The sequence below is a fragment of the Eptatretus burgeri genome, chromosome 12, assembly GCF_056783735.1.
Source record: "Eptatretus burgeri isolate ZD-2024b chromosome 12, Ebu_testis_v1, whole genome shotgun sequence".
In the NCBI taxonomy this organism is placed as follows: Eukaryota; Metazoa; Chordata; class Myxini; order Myxiniformes; family Myxinidae; genus Eptatretus; species Eptatretus burgeri.
In genome coordinates, this window is record NC_140972.1 from 100,174,374 (window position 1) to 100,189,292 (window position 14,919).

Consider the following 14,919-nt stretch of genomic DNA (forward strand, 5'->3'; position numbering starts at 1 on the left):
CTTCACATTTCCAATGGTAGCTACAACAGCGTGCGCCTAAAACACAATGTCGCGCCGTCTCAGTACTCGCGCTTCGCTTGGAATTGCGCTGCCGGATCATAACACATGTATATGGTATTCACACCATGTGTGTATTAAAAAAAAACACTGACTTGCATTGTTGGCAAACAAGTCTGTAATATGCTTGAAGAACTTCATGATTTTCAGAATAAATACATCTTAAAATGTGTTCATTATTTACAAAAAGGCCTACCTGTCCCATTGCCTGTTTTTAATTTCTCTCTGGACGGTGCCACTGCAAACGAGGAGGACCGCAACGGACATTGTATGGCCAATTTGCCGAATGGCGCCGAGTAACCTGTTCAGACTGCAGGAAGCCCAATGAGCTCTCCTAATCGCCGCTGCTCCTCTAAATCGCCAGTGCCCCCAAATCATTGCCAGCGCCCCCTACCACCCGTGGAGTCTGGAGCGACCCCCTGAAAGTTACCAGCGCCCACTGGGGGTGGGGAGGGGCGGTAGGGACCACTTTGAGAACCACTAATGTAATGCATTCTCAAGACGATCAATTAAGTTTATATTTTTGGAGTCCCTCAGCTTCTTTCTGCTACAGGCTGCATTCCTGAGTGTTGTGAGTCCATGTTCAGTTGCTTCACTCGGGTTTTTTTCTGGCTTTATGCTTTTGGCTGAAAATGCCCAGGCTGTCGTCTACAGGTGACGGCCTCTTCAAGCTAATCATGGGATCCATTGTCGCCTGCAAACAAGAATGAATCATTAGTATAGGCCTACACAAGCCCTTAACAACTTAACAGTTGTTCACAAGTAAAATACATTAGCAGTGTGCTGGTATAGTAGTGCCTGTTCCAAGAAAGTGCCCAAAATTGTCAATCTGGCAGCCATTTTGTTTATGCTAATTAGATGGTCAAAAACTCAAAATTCAGCTTGGGAACAGGGCGAGTCGAATTCAGCATACCTTTATGGGTTTTTGTCGGCTGTGGGTGACACTGCATTAAAAAAAATATTGAGAGACACAGGGACATCTCAGTCTTTAATGCTGGAGAGCATCTTGCCACAATCTGAGAGAATGGCGGCTGATACCAGTGTACTGTTACAAGGAGTTGATGGCTTTGTTTAAGTTTAGGAACCGCTCTGGTGAGAAAAGAGTGAAAAAGGTGTGGACTTGGAACCCGTGTATGCTTTGGGGAAAATGTTTATGGACCATGTCACTGGTGATGATGATGATGATGTTCGTGAAGCTTGTGATGGTCATATTCTTGGACCAGAAGACAAATCTGGTCATCAATCAGAAAAGTTGGGTCGCACAAGAGAGACTTATGGAAGAGCAAATGAAGGATGCTGAACTAAGAGTGCTAGCTAATCGAGTCCTCATGGAGGAGAAGGTTACTAAAGTCCCAGTTTTCTCCCTTAAGGAAGATGGGGAAGTAATGAGGAAGTGGAGACCACTTAATGTATCAGCAGATGATGACTGCAAAGTTCATTATCAAATTGTGTTTCCAAAACTGCAACCTTCTCGGCACTGGTGACAGCGGCAAACAACTGAATGATAAACATTCACCAACATATCTGCTGAGATCGCTCCACATGACTTTTAAATTTCCTTCCTTAGTTGTTGACATGTGGCTAGTTTTCTACTGTCCACTAAATCCTTCAGGTAGTCCCACAGGTAAAAGTCGTGTGGAATTAAATCAGGCGAACATGAGGGGTACTCAACATTTCCTCTTCAGCCAATCCACCGGTCTGGGAAATGGTCATCAAGATAAGCCCTGACATCACGATGGTAATGTGGGGGTGCCGTCTTGTTGGGATTAAACTTCCTCATCTCCATACAGCTGAGGAATGGCAGGCACAATGGATACCTCAAGCATGCGGAGGTATGCAGGACCAGTAACTGTCCCTCCAAAAAATTACGGTCCCACAATACCCCTAGATGAGGCACCACGTTCGACTAAGTCCTGGTGAATTCACTACCTTCTCCACATGAACGTTTGGATCTTCACAGGACCAATACACACAATTATGATGGTTCACTGTCCCCATTGAGCTTGAATGTTGCCTCATCTGACCAAATGATCATGTCCACAAACCAAATACCACTTCAAAATTATTTTGCGTTTTTCAAACTTCAAGCGACCCTCTGCCATGCTTACGCTTTGCATTATGGGTATCGTTTTGCTTTTGTCTGCAACTCATGCCATCTGTCAGGTGTATGCCACAACAATTAGTGAATTTATTAGGCTAGTTAATTAATTAGGTCGCTGACAAAAACGAGCCATGTTAGATTTAGGTTCACGTCCTGTTGCAGAACCGGCCTATCGGTGGGATACAAAATTTAAGCTGTTCAGCCTGGTGGAGGTATGCACTCTACCTCGTGCTGTTCTAGTTTTTATATTGTTGCTGTTACCTCAACAGGGAATTTACACAATGTTCCACTACCATAGGTGAACAATTGTGCCAATTTTTGACAAACAATTTTGTGAGATATATTGCATGTATATGTACAGGTACAATTCTGTCATTCTATGAAGAGCTGCAACCGAGGATTTAGCATTTTGTGGTTCGCCATCTTGGATTGGCACACGTTTTTACACTAATCTGCCACTTTGAGATGGCCAGTTAAGAGTTTTTTTTTTGACCCTGCAGGTGTCCCATGATAAGAAAAACACCCTTCAGGTTAGACCCTCAAGATGGTACCAATATGTGAAATTTGGGGTCCACGGTGATGGACACGTTTACATTTTTCAAAAACACGACGCTACCCACTATGCAGTCCCTTGTTGAGGGCCCGGTGTACCAGCAGATCACGACCCGTTGGCACACTGCTACGCCCTTTAGGAATTTGTTGCGGTACAACAACATTGAAAAGGCAGTGATCTTCCCTGAGCCCCAATTAAATCCGAAACCAATCTGAGGGCCAGAATCGAGGTATCACTATTGATTACTGAACCTGCACATGCTATGGATGAGAAACGGTGCGGTATTGCGTCTGATAGGCTAACCGCTATTTTGTACAATGTGTTCGTGACGGTGACTCCCTCCAATTGATATCTTTCACTGCACATTGCCTTGCTGTCCGAATCATCTTCTTGTTTTTCTTGAACGGCCGCTGTTATCCCATCTTTCTTGTGGGGTCGGCCGGAGGGAGCTTGGCTCGAGTCTTCATGAGACGCCTGGCCAGGCCTGACGTTCCACATTACCTTGGTCTCAGAATAATTTTGGTAATGGTGTATCATGTGAGCTTGCATGACTTTTTCATCTTCCACATTTTAATCTTGGATTTTTTAATTGGGTACGACATTTATCATAAAAATGCTGAAGATGGAGATGAAATGTGTGAAAAAAAAAAAAGAGTCTAAGTCTTCTTCCTGCATCATTCTTATTATTTGTGCTCTTTATTCAATCACAGATTAGAGGTCACTTTTAATTATAATCAATTTCTAGGGTTGAAACAAATCTCTCCTCCTTTTCCCCATGACCCCCAATCATACTTGTTTGAATAAATTATAGTTTTCTTTGCTCAACAGGAGACAAAGAGAGACAACAGCATACTGTGGACAAGTCACGGGGAATCATCACTTTGTACCGCAGTCAGAAAGTGGCTTCTGCATTGGGAGGCCGACGTGGTCCGGCTCCCCGGTCTCGCGTCGTCCCCACGGACATTCCTCACGGTTCACTTCCTGAACAAGAGGTAAACGATGGTCACACTTTGCACACAAGATAACTTTAGAATACGCATGTGTGGCCTGCTGCACTTGTTTCTACCATACGTGTCTCCGTAAACATCACATGGTTCATTGACTTTTTACACTGCTCTTTTGCAATGTGTCCTGCCAATGTGCTCAGGAAAATAGTCTTTTTTTTTTTGTTCTTCTCAAAAAAAAAGGATAAATTGGAACAAAAATTCCTGAAATGTATTTTTGCTTAATAGCAAAGCTTTGCATTGTTCGAGCTTTCAAACACGTTCATTGCTGACAATGAGTATACTCATAGTGCTAGGTGTACCACATTCTACCACTATGAGTATGCTCATAGTGCTGGGTGTGCCAGATTCTACCACTATGGGTATGCTCGTAGTGCTGGGTGTGCCAGATTCTACCACTATGGGTATGCTCGTAGTGCTGGGTGTACCACATTCTACCACTATGAGTATGCTCATAGTGCTGGGTGTGCCAGATTCTACCACTATGGGTATGCTCGTAGTGCTGGGTGTGCCAGATTCTACCACTATGGGTATGCTCGTAGTGCTGGGTGTGCCAGATTCTACCACTATGGGTATGCTCATAGTGCTGGGTGTGCCAGATTCTACCACAATGGGTATGCTCGTAGTGCTGGGTGTGCCAGATTCTACCACTATGGGTATGCTCGTAGTGCTGGGTGTGCCAGATTCTACCACTATGAGTATGCTCGTAGTGCTGGGTGTGCCAGATTCTACCACTATGGGTATGCTCGTAGTGCTGGGTGTGCCAGATTCTACCACTATGGTTATGCTCGTAGTGCTGGGTGTGCCAGATTCTACCACTATGAGTATGCTCGTAGTGCTGGGTGTGCCAGATTCTACCACTATGAGTATGCTCGTAGTGCTGGGTGTGCCAGATTCTACCACAATTAGTATGCTCGTAGTGCTGGGTGTGCCAGATTCTACCACTATGGGTATGCTCATGGAAAACATTACGCTTTTGTATTGTGTACAGAATATACTGTCGTGTTGGATAACACAACAAACGATTTGCTGGCAGTTCGATGAAAACAAATGAATGCAAGAATCATGATCACATTTGTGTTGTGCAAATATATGTGATCTTGAAAATCATGAAAGTGCGCAATGCTCATGTATGGTATCGGCACAAAGTTGACTTCAGCTCAACTTCGACAACGAAGAGATGGTCACAATGTAAAAATAAATGTTTACAAGTAGAGGTATGTTCAAAGTCCACTACCCCATGCCAAATAAATAAATCCTTCAGCACGCGCCATTGCCGCCATACAGCACGTGGAGACAGAGCTGGGAGGGAGCGGTGTACAATAATTGTTCGATTCATTGCATAATTAAAATAAATAAATAATAATTGTAAAATAATTCATTTCTTCATCAATTGGCTAATTGCATCCCAAAACCATCACTGTTTCATCTGAATCTGTAACTTTTTGAAAATTAAGCAATTAATTGAAAAATTAATAATTCATTGAGTAATCAATAAATCAAAAATACTCTATCGCCAAATCACTTGGTCACTGCCGTGTCCAAGTATCAGCTTCCGAGCTGAAAAGGTGTTTGAGATCTTGCCAAGATGAGAAACAAAATAAATAAGTAATTGATAAATCGATAATAATGAAGTAATAAATCATTTAATTGATTAATCTAAAAATAATAATGTTCAATTTTTGCCAAAGCACATCTTCACATTTGTCCCCAAATTTAAGCTTTCTCGCTCAGAGGATGGCCGAGATATCACCTGGACAAACAAGAAAACAAATAAACAAGCAGAGTAAAAACTTGGTACTCCCTTTCCTTCGGTGCCTGGTGATGACGTCATGCATCGCCTAGATATGGAATTGGGAAGGAGCTGTGTACGACGACTGAAAAAACCTTGTTCTTCATGATCCAGGGCATTTGACTGCCGGTAAGAGTTGGCAGCCAACATATTAAAATGTAATACAATATAATACTTGATGCTAAATCATTTCCAACTGCAACAGCACTTTGTGGAGCAGATACCTTCCAACTGGAGCAGAAACCTCCGCCAGGCTGAACAGTTTACATTTTATATCTCACTAATGGGTCGGATCTGAATTTGGACCTCAACCAAAATCTAATCGGCTTGTTCTTGTCACCGACCCAACTCATCTACCGAGTTTTGTCATAACTCGTCCACAACTTTTTGAGATATCGTGCTGTATATCGTTTTTGGCACTCGAGGTGCTGAATGAGGAGTCCGAGCCGCTGGGATTACGGGTTTCCTGGGTCAAAACTAAGATCCAGGCTTTCAATGACATCTTGGATGATGGTGTCCTGTCTGTGCCTGTTTGTGGTGAGGATGTTGAGGTCGTGGAGAGATTCACTTACCTTGGCAGTGATATTCATGTCTCTGCTGGCTGTGAGCCAGAGGTCATCAAACATCTGGGTCGGGTCTGGGGAGTCATGGATTCACTGGATCATGGGGTGTGATGTTGTCAGTGCCTGTACAGGACGAAAGTCCGAGTCTTCAGGTCCTTGGTCCTTCCAGTCTTGCTCTATGGATGTGGGACGTGGACTCTGACCAGGGATGTGAGACGGAGACTTAATTCCTTTGGCACCAGGTCTCTTTGGAGAATCCTTGGCTATCGCTGGTCGGACTTTGTGTCCAACGAGCAATTGCCGAGAGAGACTCAAATGAGATTTGTTACCTGCATAGTCCGTGAGTGTCAACTGCGGCTGTACAGACATGTGGCTCGTTTTCCTGACGATGATCCTGCTCACCAGATTCTCTCAGCGAGGAAGCCTCTTGAGTGGAGGAGGCCAATGGGCCGACCACGTGCCTCGTGGCTGCAGCAGGTTGATCGGCATCTCAAGGAGATGGGGATGGGCCAGGTATCTGCCTAGGAGATGGCCAGACGGAGGTCCCTGGAGTACCGGCGGAAAGTGGACGCAGCGACGTGCTGTTCCGGCGCATGCTCCCATACCTGACCTTACTTGACCTGACCTGTGTGGTTGTGATGTTGGTCCTTCCTGTCTGCCTGTTCACTTTCTGACAAGACTGATGCTTTTGGTTGTTGTGGTGAATATGGTTTTATGAGGGTTACAAAGTGTTGACATATGTTGGGAAATGTTTTTTTTTTTTTTAAATAAATATTCTTATGTAAGTAGTCTTCTTCCATGAGCCTGGTGTTGGCGCAGTGTTAGGGCAGCGGCTTGGGATCCAAAAGGTCCTGAGTTCAAGCCCCGTTGGGCCACTGAATTAATACACCAGGGGGTTGACTCAGCCTGTCATCCTTCCGAGGTCGGCGAAATGAGTACCAGTATACTGGGCCGGTGTATACCCCGGTTAAAATAGGTGTACCATATCCCTGTGTCGTAAGAGGCGACCAGGGTTGCGTCAGGAAGGGCATCCGGTGTAAAACATGTGCCAAATCACTATGCGGATCATACGGATGATCCGCTGTGGCGACCCCTAACGGGAGCAGCCGAAAGAAGGAGAAGAAGAAGATGTAAGTAGTCTTCTTCTTATTATTATTATTATTTTTATTCTTCTCCTTCCTCCTTCTGCCATTACATTAGGCGAGGTAGCTTCATTGGCTCGGCCGCTTTGGGTTACAACCCATACGGGTTGCCATTCCCCCGTAGGATACTCAACGATGAGTGCAGGAGTTTGTTTGAATTTTAATTTGATCAGGACGTAACAGAACAAAGGAATCTGCAGAAAGAGGAGGCGGGTCGGGGATAGGGGGAACTCACCAACAGCAGGGATGATGGACAAAATATAGGGTGACCTGAAAAATACACTGTTCGGGAAAGATTGAGGGCTCGTGGAGGACGCAGGGCATGAACAAGATGGGTACAGCCACAAACTTTGAGGAAGGAAAAACTGGAAACTTGTAAAGACTTGGACTTGAGGAGAAAAATAATAAATAAAAAATAGAAATTACATTGCCACATAAGGCAGATGTGACACAAATCGAATAAAATAATCCAGTCTCAGCATGTATTTTGCCATTTTTATAATTTCATCCGTTGTTCATTCGCAGGGCGCACGGAATGATCTGGTGCAACGGCGCGGTGCAGAATTAACTTTGTGCACCGTGGCACGGTGGTTTGGTTCCGGTTTGGTACGGGACCTTCCTTGCTTGTGGGAGGCCATTATTGGGCCACTCAACTCGCAGATTCCACAAGAAGCTCTTGGTAATATGTCCCTCCTACACGGTCACTCCCTTCTCTCCCTGGAGAGTGCGCACTACTTGCACGCAATGCAAAACGCTGTATTTCGTACGTCCTTACCGGACCCTTCCACTCTCCTCAAGTAATCGTTCACACGGGTACTTTCAATCACAATGTTCATTTGACACCATCAAACTAATTTCTCATCACTTATTTATATTGTTGCGGTATTCGCGCCCGCCGGCGTGCTGACGGCCACGTAACTCGAATCGCGGCACGTCGCCCACCGGACGGACAATCCAGTCGTGACCCTCTCGGACTAACGCCGGGAACCAGTCACGGGTGGACCTTTCGGTCTCACCGCGATCGAGCCAATCAGCCCCCGCGTGGGATAGGGTTGCTCGCCAAATTCGACCTACCTAAGTACCCACACGGAGGGTAGACCGGGCGATCGCACCTCGCCGCAGGTCGACTTCGGACACGGGCCACTTAAGCGACCCGTTCCGTACTATCGGGATAACCGAGCGGTGTTATTCGTCGACCTCGACGGTTCGATTAATTATCGGGCGTATTCAGCCCACTACCAACCCTTTACGTGAAGCAAGATGAGGATTCAATGAAGGAAATGACGAAGCGAAGCGGGAAACAGTTCAACACAAAGCACATTTATTCGCGATGAACGGAAAGCACACATATTCAATTCCACCAAAAGCACACAGAAAAGAAAAACACAATGCAATTTACACAAAAAGCAAATGCGACAATGCAGATCTACTACCGATTACGCGAGCACACGGCAACACTTATACAATTTTACTTCACAGACGGCGCCGACAACACATACCCAAAACCAAGGAAAAGAATACCCTCAAGGATGAGGCGGGCCTGAGGCCGAGACCGGATCGGGCCTACCCGTCTGGTGATGAGACGCGGAGCGGCGATGGTGCCTCAACTCCGCGGGCCTCGCGGGCAGTGTCTGGTAGGGGGTGGGAAAGGGGCCCCCTTGGTCGCACTATCTCAGCGCGGGGGGAAACAGGAGGGGGTTGCTGATGCTCGGGGTATAGAGGATTCCTATTCTGCCTCGAGTCCCGCGACGAGCGTCTCCACCTCGGCCAGGTCGCGCTGTCGGCCTCCCTGGGGTGCAGCTCCCTGCACGACGCGAGCACCCCCTCGTCTGCCCTCGCCGCCTCTCCACAGCTCCGTCCCCTCCGCTCCGACTCCAACGCACACAACGACGACCAGCTCCTTCTTGCCAACTCCACCGCCCGCGAAGTCTTAACTCTCTGTCCCCCTTGACTGACGAACGCGATCGCTTTTATAAGCCCCGTGGCTTCGCTCTCTCAGCTTTGACCCCCTCCCTTCGACCTTTCACCTCGCTCCCCATTGGCCCGAGAAAAAGTGGGCGTGAATGCTTTTTGATCCATAAATTTGCATATATCGATCGCCCTCCAACGCCCTGGGGCGGGGCCAAATCGCCCTCGCTCACCGATTGGACGGAACAAAAGTGGGCGTGTGTCGTTTTTGATCCGTTTTTGAAGTGGAAAATCCGTGGTTTTGTACACGCTGTTCGGCGCGCGCCCTGCACGAGTCCAACACTGGTACCCACAAGCGGCGCAAGAACGGTGGCGATGCGACGGTTGCAAGGTGTGACGTGAAGGTCGTGGCGGTTGTGGTGAAGCGGCGTTGTGGTTGGTGGTTGATGTTGTGACTGGTGGTGGTAACAATGGCGGTTGGTCCAAAATAAAGATAGTAAAAGAAAAACGGCTATCCTGAAGAGTCGCAGCACGCATAAATGACATGTATTCCCACTAGACAACGGGTTTGGGCCTAACTACACATGTACTTACCGAGATACCTCACCTAAGGGACCTGAATGGTGGTTTGCGAATTTGGTAACCACAACACTACCCCCTCCCCTTTTTACAGACTCGTCCCGAGTCGTCAAATTTTCGTGTGCCATCATGTGTGGTTTTCCCCTAGTACATTTTACCTACGGATCCCTGAGTGCGACATTCATGGTATTCGTGTCCCCAAAATAAATAACCTGAGGGCTGCGTAACTACCTAAACAAACTCACTCACACGGACGACTTAAATAAAATTGCCGGCGCTAAGACAGACATGCCGGGGGCGCACTCATATTTACAGTACATCTTAACCTTAACTTACAAATTTTACACTAAACCATGGCCCAGGATCATTGAACTCTGCAAAAGAAAACAGTTAGCAGGGAGCCAGGCTGCTCGCATGCAGTCTCTGGCTCAAAACAATGCAGGTGACAGGGAACGTGGCTGGCTGCTCACACGCAGTCCAAGGCCTTCCTTTTTGAACTGAACGCAGTGAACCACAACGGTGCATGGGCTGCACAAACGCAGTCTCCGTGCCAGCTCAAGTGGCACACGCAATGAGCACAACGAATGGATGGATGGACACAAACACGGTGCACGGGCCACCACTGCAGGCCCGTGTTGTAGCTGCCAACAGGGCAGTTCTCGCAGCTTGCAAACTGTTGCCTTGATCCTGGCGCACATGGCAATGAACAGGGGTGGGGGCAAAGCAAAAATTGAACGGGGCTGGTGAACCTGGGCAGTGGACATGGCATGGCAAAGGCAGCAGGCAAACACAGCCGGCAGATGAACTGGCCGGCACAGGCCTTGAAGAACAACAGCCAGCCGGCAGATGAAGTGGGCCGGCACAGGCCCTGAAGCAAAACGCGGCCAGCCGATGGCACAGGCCCCGCAGCAAAACAACAGCTGCCGATGAAGTTGGCCGGCCTCTGCCGTTCCGTGGAGGTTGGTGGAGGGAGTGCGGTGGTGCTGGCCACTTGGAAGGTGGGCTCGGACCTACCTACCTGTCTCCCTCCCACCTATCGCCTTTGCCTGTCACTGTTCATACCCACTCCCTTAATTTGTCAAACCCCAATTTAGCCCCAACTTAATTTTTTTTGTTGTTTTTATTTTTACTCCCCCACTATAAATCGTCCCCTAACCCCCTTTATCGTCCTTGTTCGGCTAACCTATCCTGTCACCTAGCCTACTCCCAACCCCTACGCTCCCTTCCCGGAGGGGAATAAGGGAGAGCTAGCGTCCTGTGTCGAGGCCCAACTCAAGCCTCAGAATGGCCTCCCCAGAGTTCAGCGATCTATAACCAAAGTGGGTCCAGCGGCCCACAACGACAGCGAGGGGATGGATGGTGCGGAGGGGTACATCTCCTAATCTACCCTAACCATTTAACTGTTAAACTACCCCGGGGCTTTCAACAAGCGCCTCTCGCTTAAACTATTGGTTCTAACAACCCAGATTCCCGTCGCCTGTGTTGGTGTCCTTACAATTTCGGGCCTCGCCCCCCAATTTTCTCTCCGTGCCCTCACACGGTCTCCTGGCTGGGACACGTGGCTCCCTTTGGCAGGCACGACCCTCTGCCGATTCTCCCGCTATGGCACCCCCGGGCACTACACTGCCTCCGAGCCTACCAGCTCCCTAACACCGGGGAGTGCCCCCCATGGCACCTCCCCTGAAACGCACACGTGGCAGGCTGGCTTCCCGGGCCCCTTTCCGAGGGTCACCCTTGCCCACAACACTGCCCACGCGGCTAATGGCGCCCCGGGCCCCCCGCACAAAGCAGGCGCACCCGTGCCCACTACTCTATCCCGGCCCCCCATGGGCCCATGGCCTACCGCGGCCGACTAGCCTGGTGCCCGGGGTACCCACTCAGCGATACTCACCTTTCGCAGCCACGCTCCCAAGCCCGTCAACAGGGCTCCTGCACCCCTCCAAATGGGTCTCGAGCCTACTTTCCCACCAACAACAAAACGACCTCCATTTTTCAATTTGACTAACCCAGCTAACTCACTTTACTCTGACCCCGGGGTCCCTTGGGCGGGAGTCACTCCTCCCCCCAATCACTCATCGCACCATGCATTCCCCATTCGCTCCACTCACACAGACCCGCTGGCCTCACTCACTCACCAAGCACATGCCTCACAACTCACCAACTCTTCAACACACTCACCACTGAACTCTGCCATCCTGCTATCTGCATCCCCTAACTAACTCGTGCTCCCACGTCGTCCCTTACATTATAGCACGTTCCTTTTAACACTACATAGCTAAACTACGTCCCCACTACACATCCACAAGTCTGTCCATGTTCTCAAATAATCCCATTAATTATTTACCCAACCTAAAGCTCACTAAATCCCTCTACCTAATCCATTCCACGGACTCCATGAGGACTTACCCCTGCCCCATGAAGTCGGTCTAACTAAGCTAACCCTTCCCCCTAACTAGTTTCCATCCTGTGCCCAGGGTCAAGGGGGTCTTCCACCCCTTGCCCAGGAATCCGGTGCACCCGAAAGTGAGGCTTGTTTTTTTTTTTTCTCTATGCGCAGCACCTGCGCGGCAACTCAGAGCTCGCGCACTTTACACCTGCCCGTGACGTCATGCAGCTGCACGTGTACCTCGTCCCTCCTTGGACGGCACCATCCGGCAGAGATACCCCTCCTGCCGGATTCCAACCCCACGTGCAGCCATGGCGTCACCGTGCGCATAAAAAAAACACAAGCCCCACGTCTCGAGGGGTTCCCCACGCGAACACATGTGCTTTGCCCGTTGGAGCTTAACACACACGATCGTGTGGAGAACCCGTCCGGTCCAAATCCGTTTACCTGCCTAAACTTTGTCCGTCCGCGGGATCGGCAAATCCACCGCGTGCGTTTCCGGACCGGGACTTCACTCTCGCAAGCGAGCACGTGGCGGTCTCGTGCGTTGCACAGCACGAACCGCGTGCTCACTGCTGGGTGAACCCGGCACGGTCCCCGAAACAACTACAGCCGCTACTCGGCTTTCTTTCTTCTCATGTCGCCTTCGTCGCCATTCGACCCACGCACACCTGCGTGTTACGACGCACACAGTCCACTCCATCACATTCACACCGGGAGACGCGGCTGCGTGCTCCCGCATGCCAACCGACATCTCCCTCTCATACCGCTCTCTCACACACACGGTCTCCCTTGCACACAGCGACCTTGCACACGGCCGTTCACTCACGCGTGCGGGGGCACTCACCCGCGGTGCCTCATCCACACACCGTGCCTCACTCACACACGCGGGGGCACTCACCCGCGGTGCCTCACTCACACGCGGGGGCACTCAACCGCGGTTCCTCATCCACACTGGCCGTTTCACTCACACACACAGGGACAACCACACTGGGGATTCGCGTCCCCACAAGGGTCTCCGGGGCCTCTATACCCCCCAAGCTCTCCGAGCACCCGTTCGCAGCACTCCTCCCCTCGACCTCGCAAAGCACGACCGAACTCACCTGGTCGTGACTCGCCTCAAGGGGGCATACTCCCTCCCCTCGTTCCTGGAGGAGGCCATCCAGGTGCTCGCACTGGGTCTCTACGCGCTCCGCGAGCTCACCCCCATTGTCCTCCACTACCTCCGTGTGTGTGTGTGCGTCACTTACCCCGTCCTCACCGTGCAGTCTCTCCTCTATCGTTCCCTTCCCGGCTACCATCACTGCCAACTCTTCACCCTTTACCTCCCTTGTCTCCACTATTATTTCCGTTGTCGTCACCTCGTGTCTCGTCTCACACATTTTGGTCTCCCCATTTAATTTTTCCCTTTTGGTCACCGTCGATTCCTCTGTCACGACCCTCGCCCAACACGCCCCCCGAATTATTATTTTTTTACCCGCCTCCACCGCGGGACTGTCAGCCGTTGCACCCCCTTCCAGCTCGTTTGCTTCCACACGTGGAGTCGCCATTCCCAGCTCCCTGGTCACGGCCTTCATGCCCGCCTGCAGGCATCGGCCCATGTTCTGCGTCTCACCCCGTAGTTCTTTCATTTCTTTTTTCATTTGCTTGCCCATGCTTTTCATTTCGTTTATAAATTCATTTGCGTTTGCATCCATCTTTTCGTTCATTTGTTGTGTATTCGCATCCATCTTTTGTGTATTCGCATCCATCTTTTCGTTCATTTGTTGTGTATTCGCATCCATTTTTTCGTTCATGCCTTTCATTTCGTTTGTATTTGCATCCATCCTTGCTGTCATTGCCGCCAGCATGGCGATTAGCTGGGCCATGTCGGGTACGCTTGGGTGAGCCGTTTCGGCAGGGGTTGGGGAAGGGTTTTAGTGGAGAGGGGGAGGGGAGGTGTCATACACCGCGGCCGCTGCCGCACCTATTTCGGGCTCTGGGTTCAGTTGGACGAGTTCATGTTCCTGCACGGGCATTCCATCCTGGGCCATGGATTCTACACTACTACACATATACATTTCTAATACCCCCGGCTCCCGCTCGCCTTGAGACGCCATCTTGCTTCTCTTAAAGGGTTAATTTCGCTCGCTCGTAATTTGGAGGGAATCGGGGGTCGCTTCTCTCACCCCTGGACCGATTCCCGTGAATTTAGCCGGAGACAGGAGAGCCCGTTTTCCTGTTCTCCGATACCAGTGCCGCGAGGAGGGCGATGAATTTGTATCGCACGACCTGACACCAGTGTTGCGGTATTCGCGCCCGCCGGCGTGCTGACGGCCACGTAACTCGAATCGCGGCACGTCGCCCACCGGACGGACAATCCAGTCGTGACCCTCTCGGACTAACGCCGGGAACCAGTCACGGGTGGACCTTTCGGTCTCACTGCGATCGAGCCAATCAGCCCCCGCGTGGGATAGGGTTGCTCGCCAAATTCGACCTACCTAAGTACCCACACGGAGGGTAGACCGGGCGATCGCACCTCGCCGCAGGTCGACTTCGGACACGGGCCACTTAAGCGACCCGTTCCGTACTATCGGGATAACCGAGCGGTGTTATTCGTCGACCTCGACGGTTCGATTAATTATCGGGCGTATTCAGCCCACTACCAACCCTTTACGTGAAGCAAGATGAGGATTCAATGAAGGAAATGACGAAGCGAAGCGGGAAACAGTTCAACACAAAGCACATTTATTCGCGATGAACGGAAAGCACACATATTCAATTCCACCAAAAGCACACAGAAAAGAAAAACACAATGCAATTTACACAAAAAGCAAATGCGACAATGCAGATCT

General features: G+C 49.8%; 1 protein-coding gene across 1 annotated transcript in view; it reads left to right on the top strand.

The window, feature by feature from the left end:
- BTAF1 (B-TFIID TATA-box binding protein associated factor 1) overlaps positions 1 to 14,919 on the top strand; it is a 242,387-nt gene that overhangs the window by 133,879 nt on the left and 93,589 nt on the right. The window contains exons 18-19 of the mRNA XM_085849152.1: positions 3,540 to 3,703; positions 7,738 to 7,891. Coding sequence (XP_085705278.1) covers positions 3,540 to 3,703; positions 7,738 to 7,891 — 318 coding nt within the window. The remainder of the gene's footprint in view (positions 1 to 3,539; positions 3,704 to 7,737; positions 7,892 to 14,919) is intronic.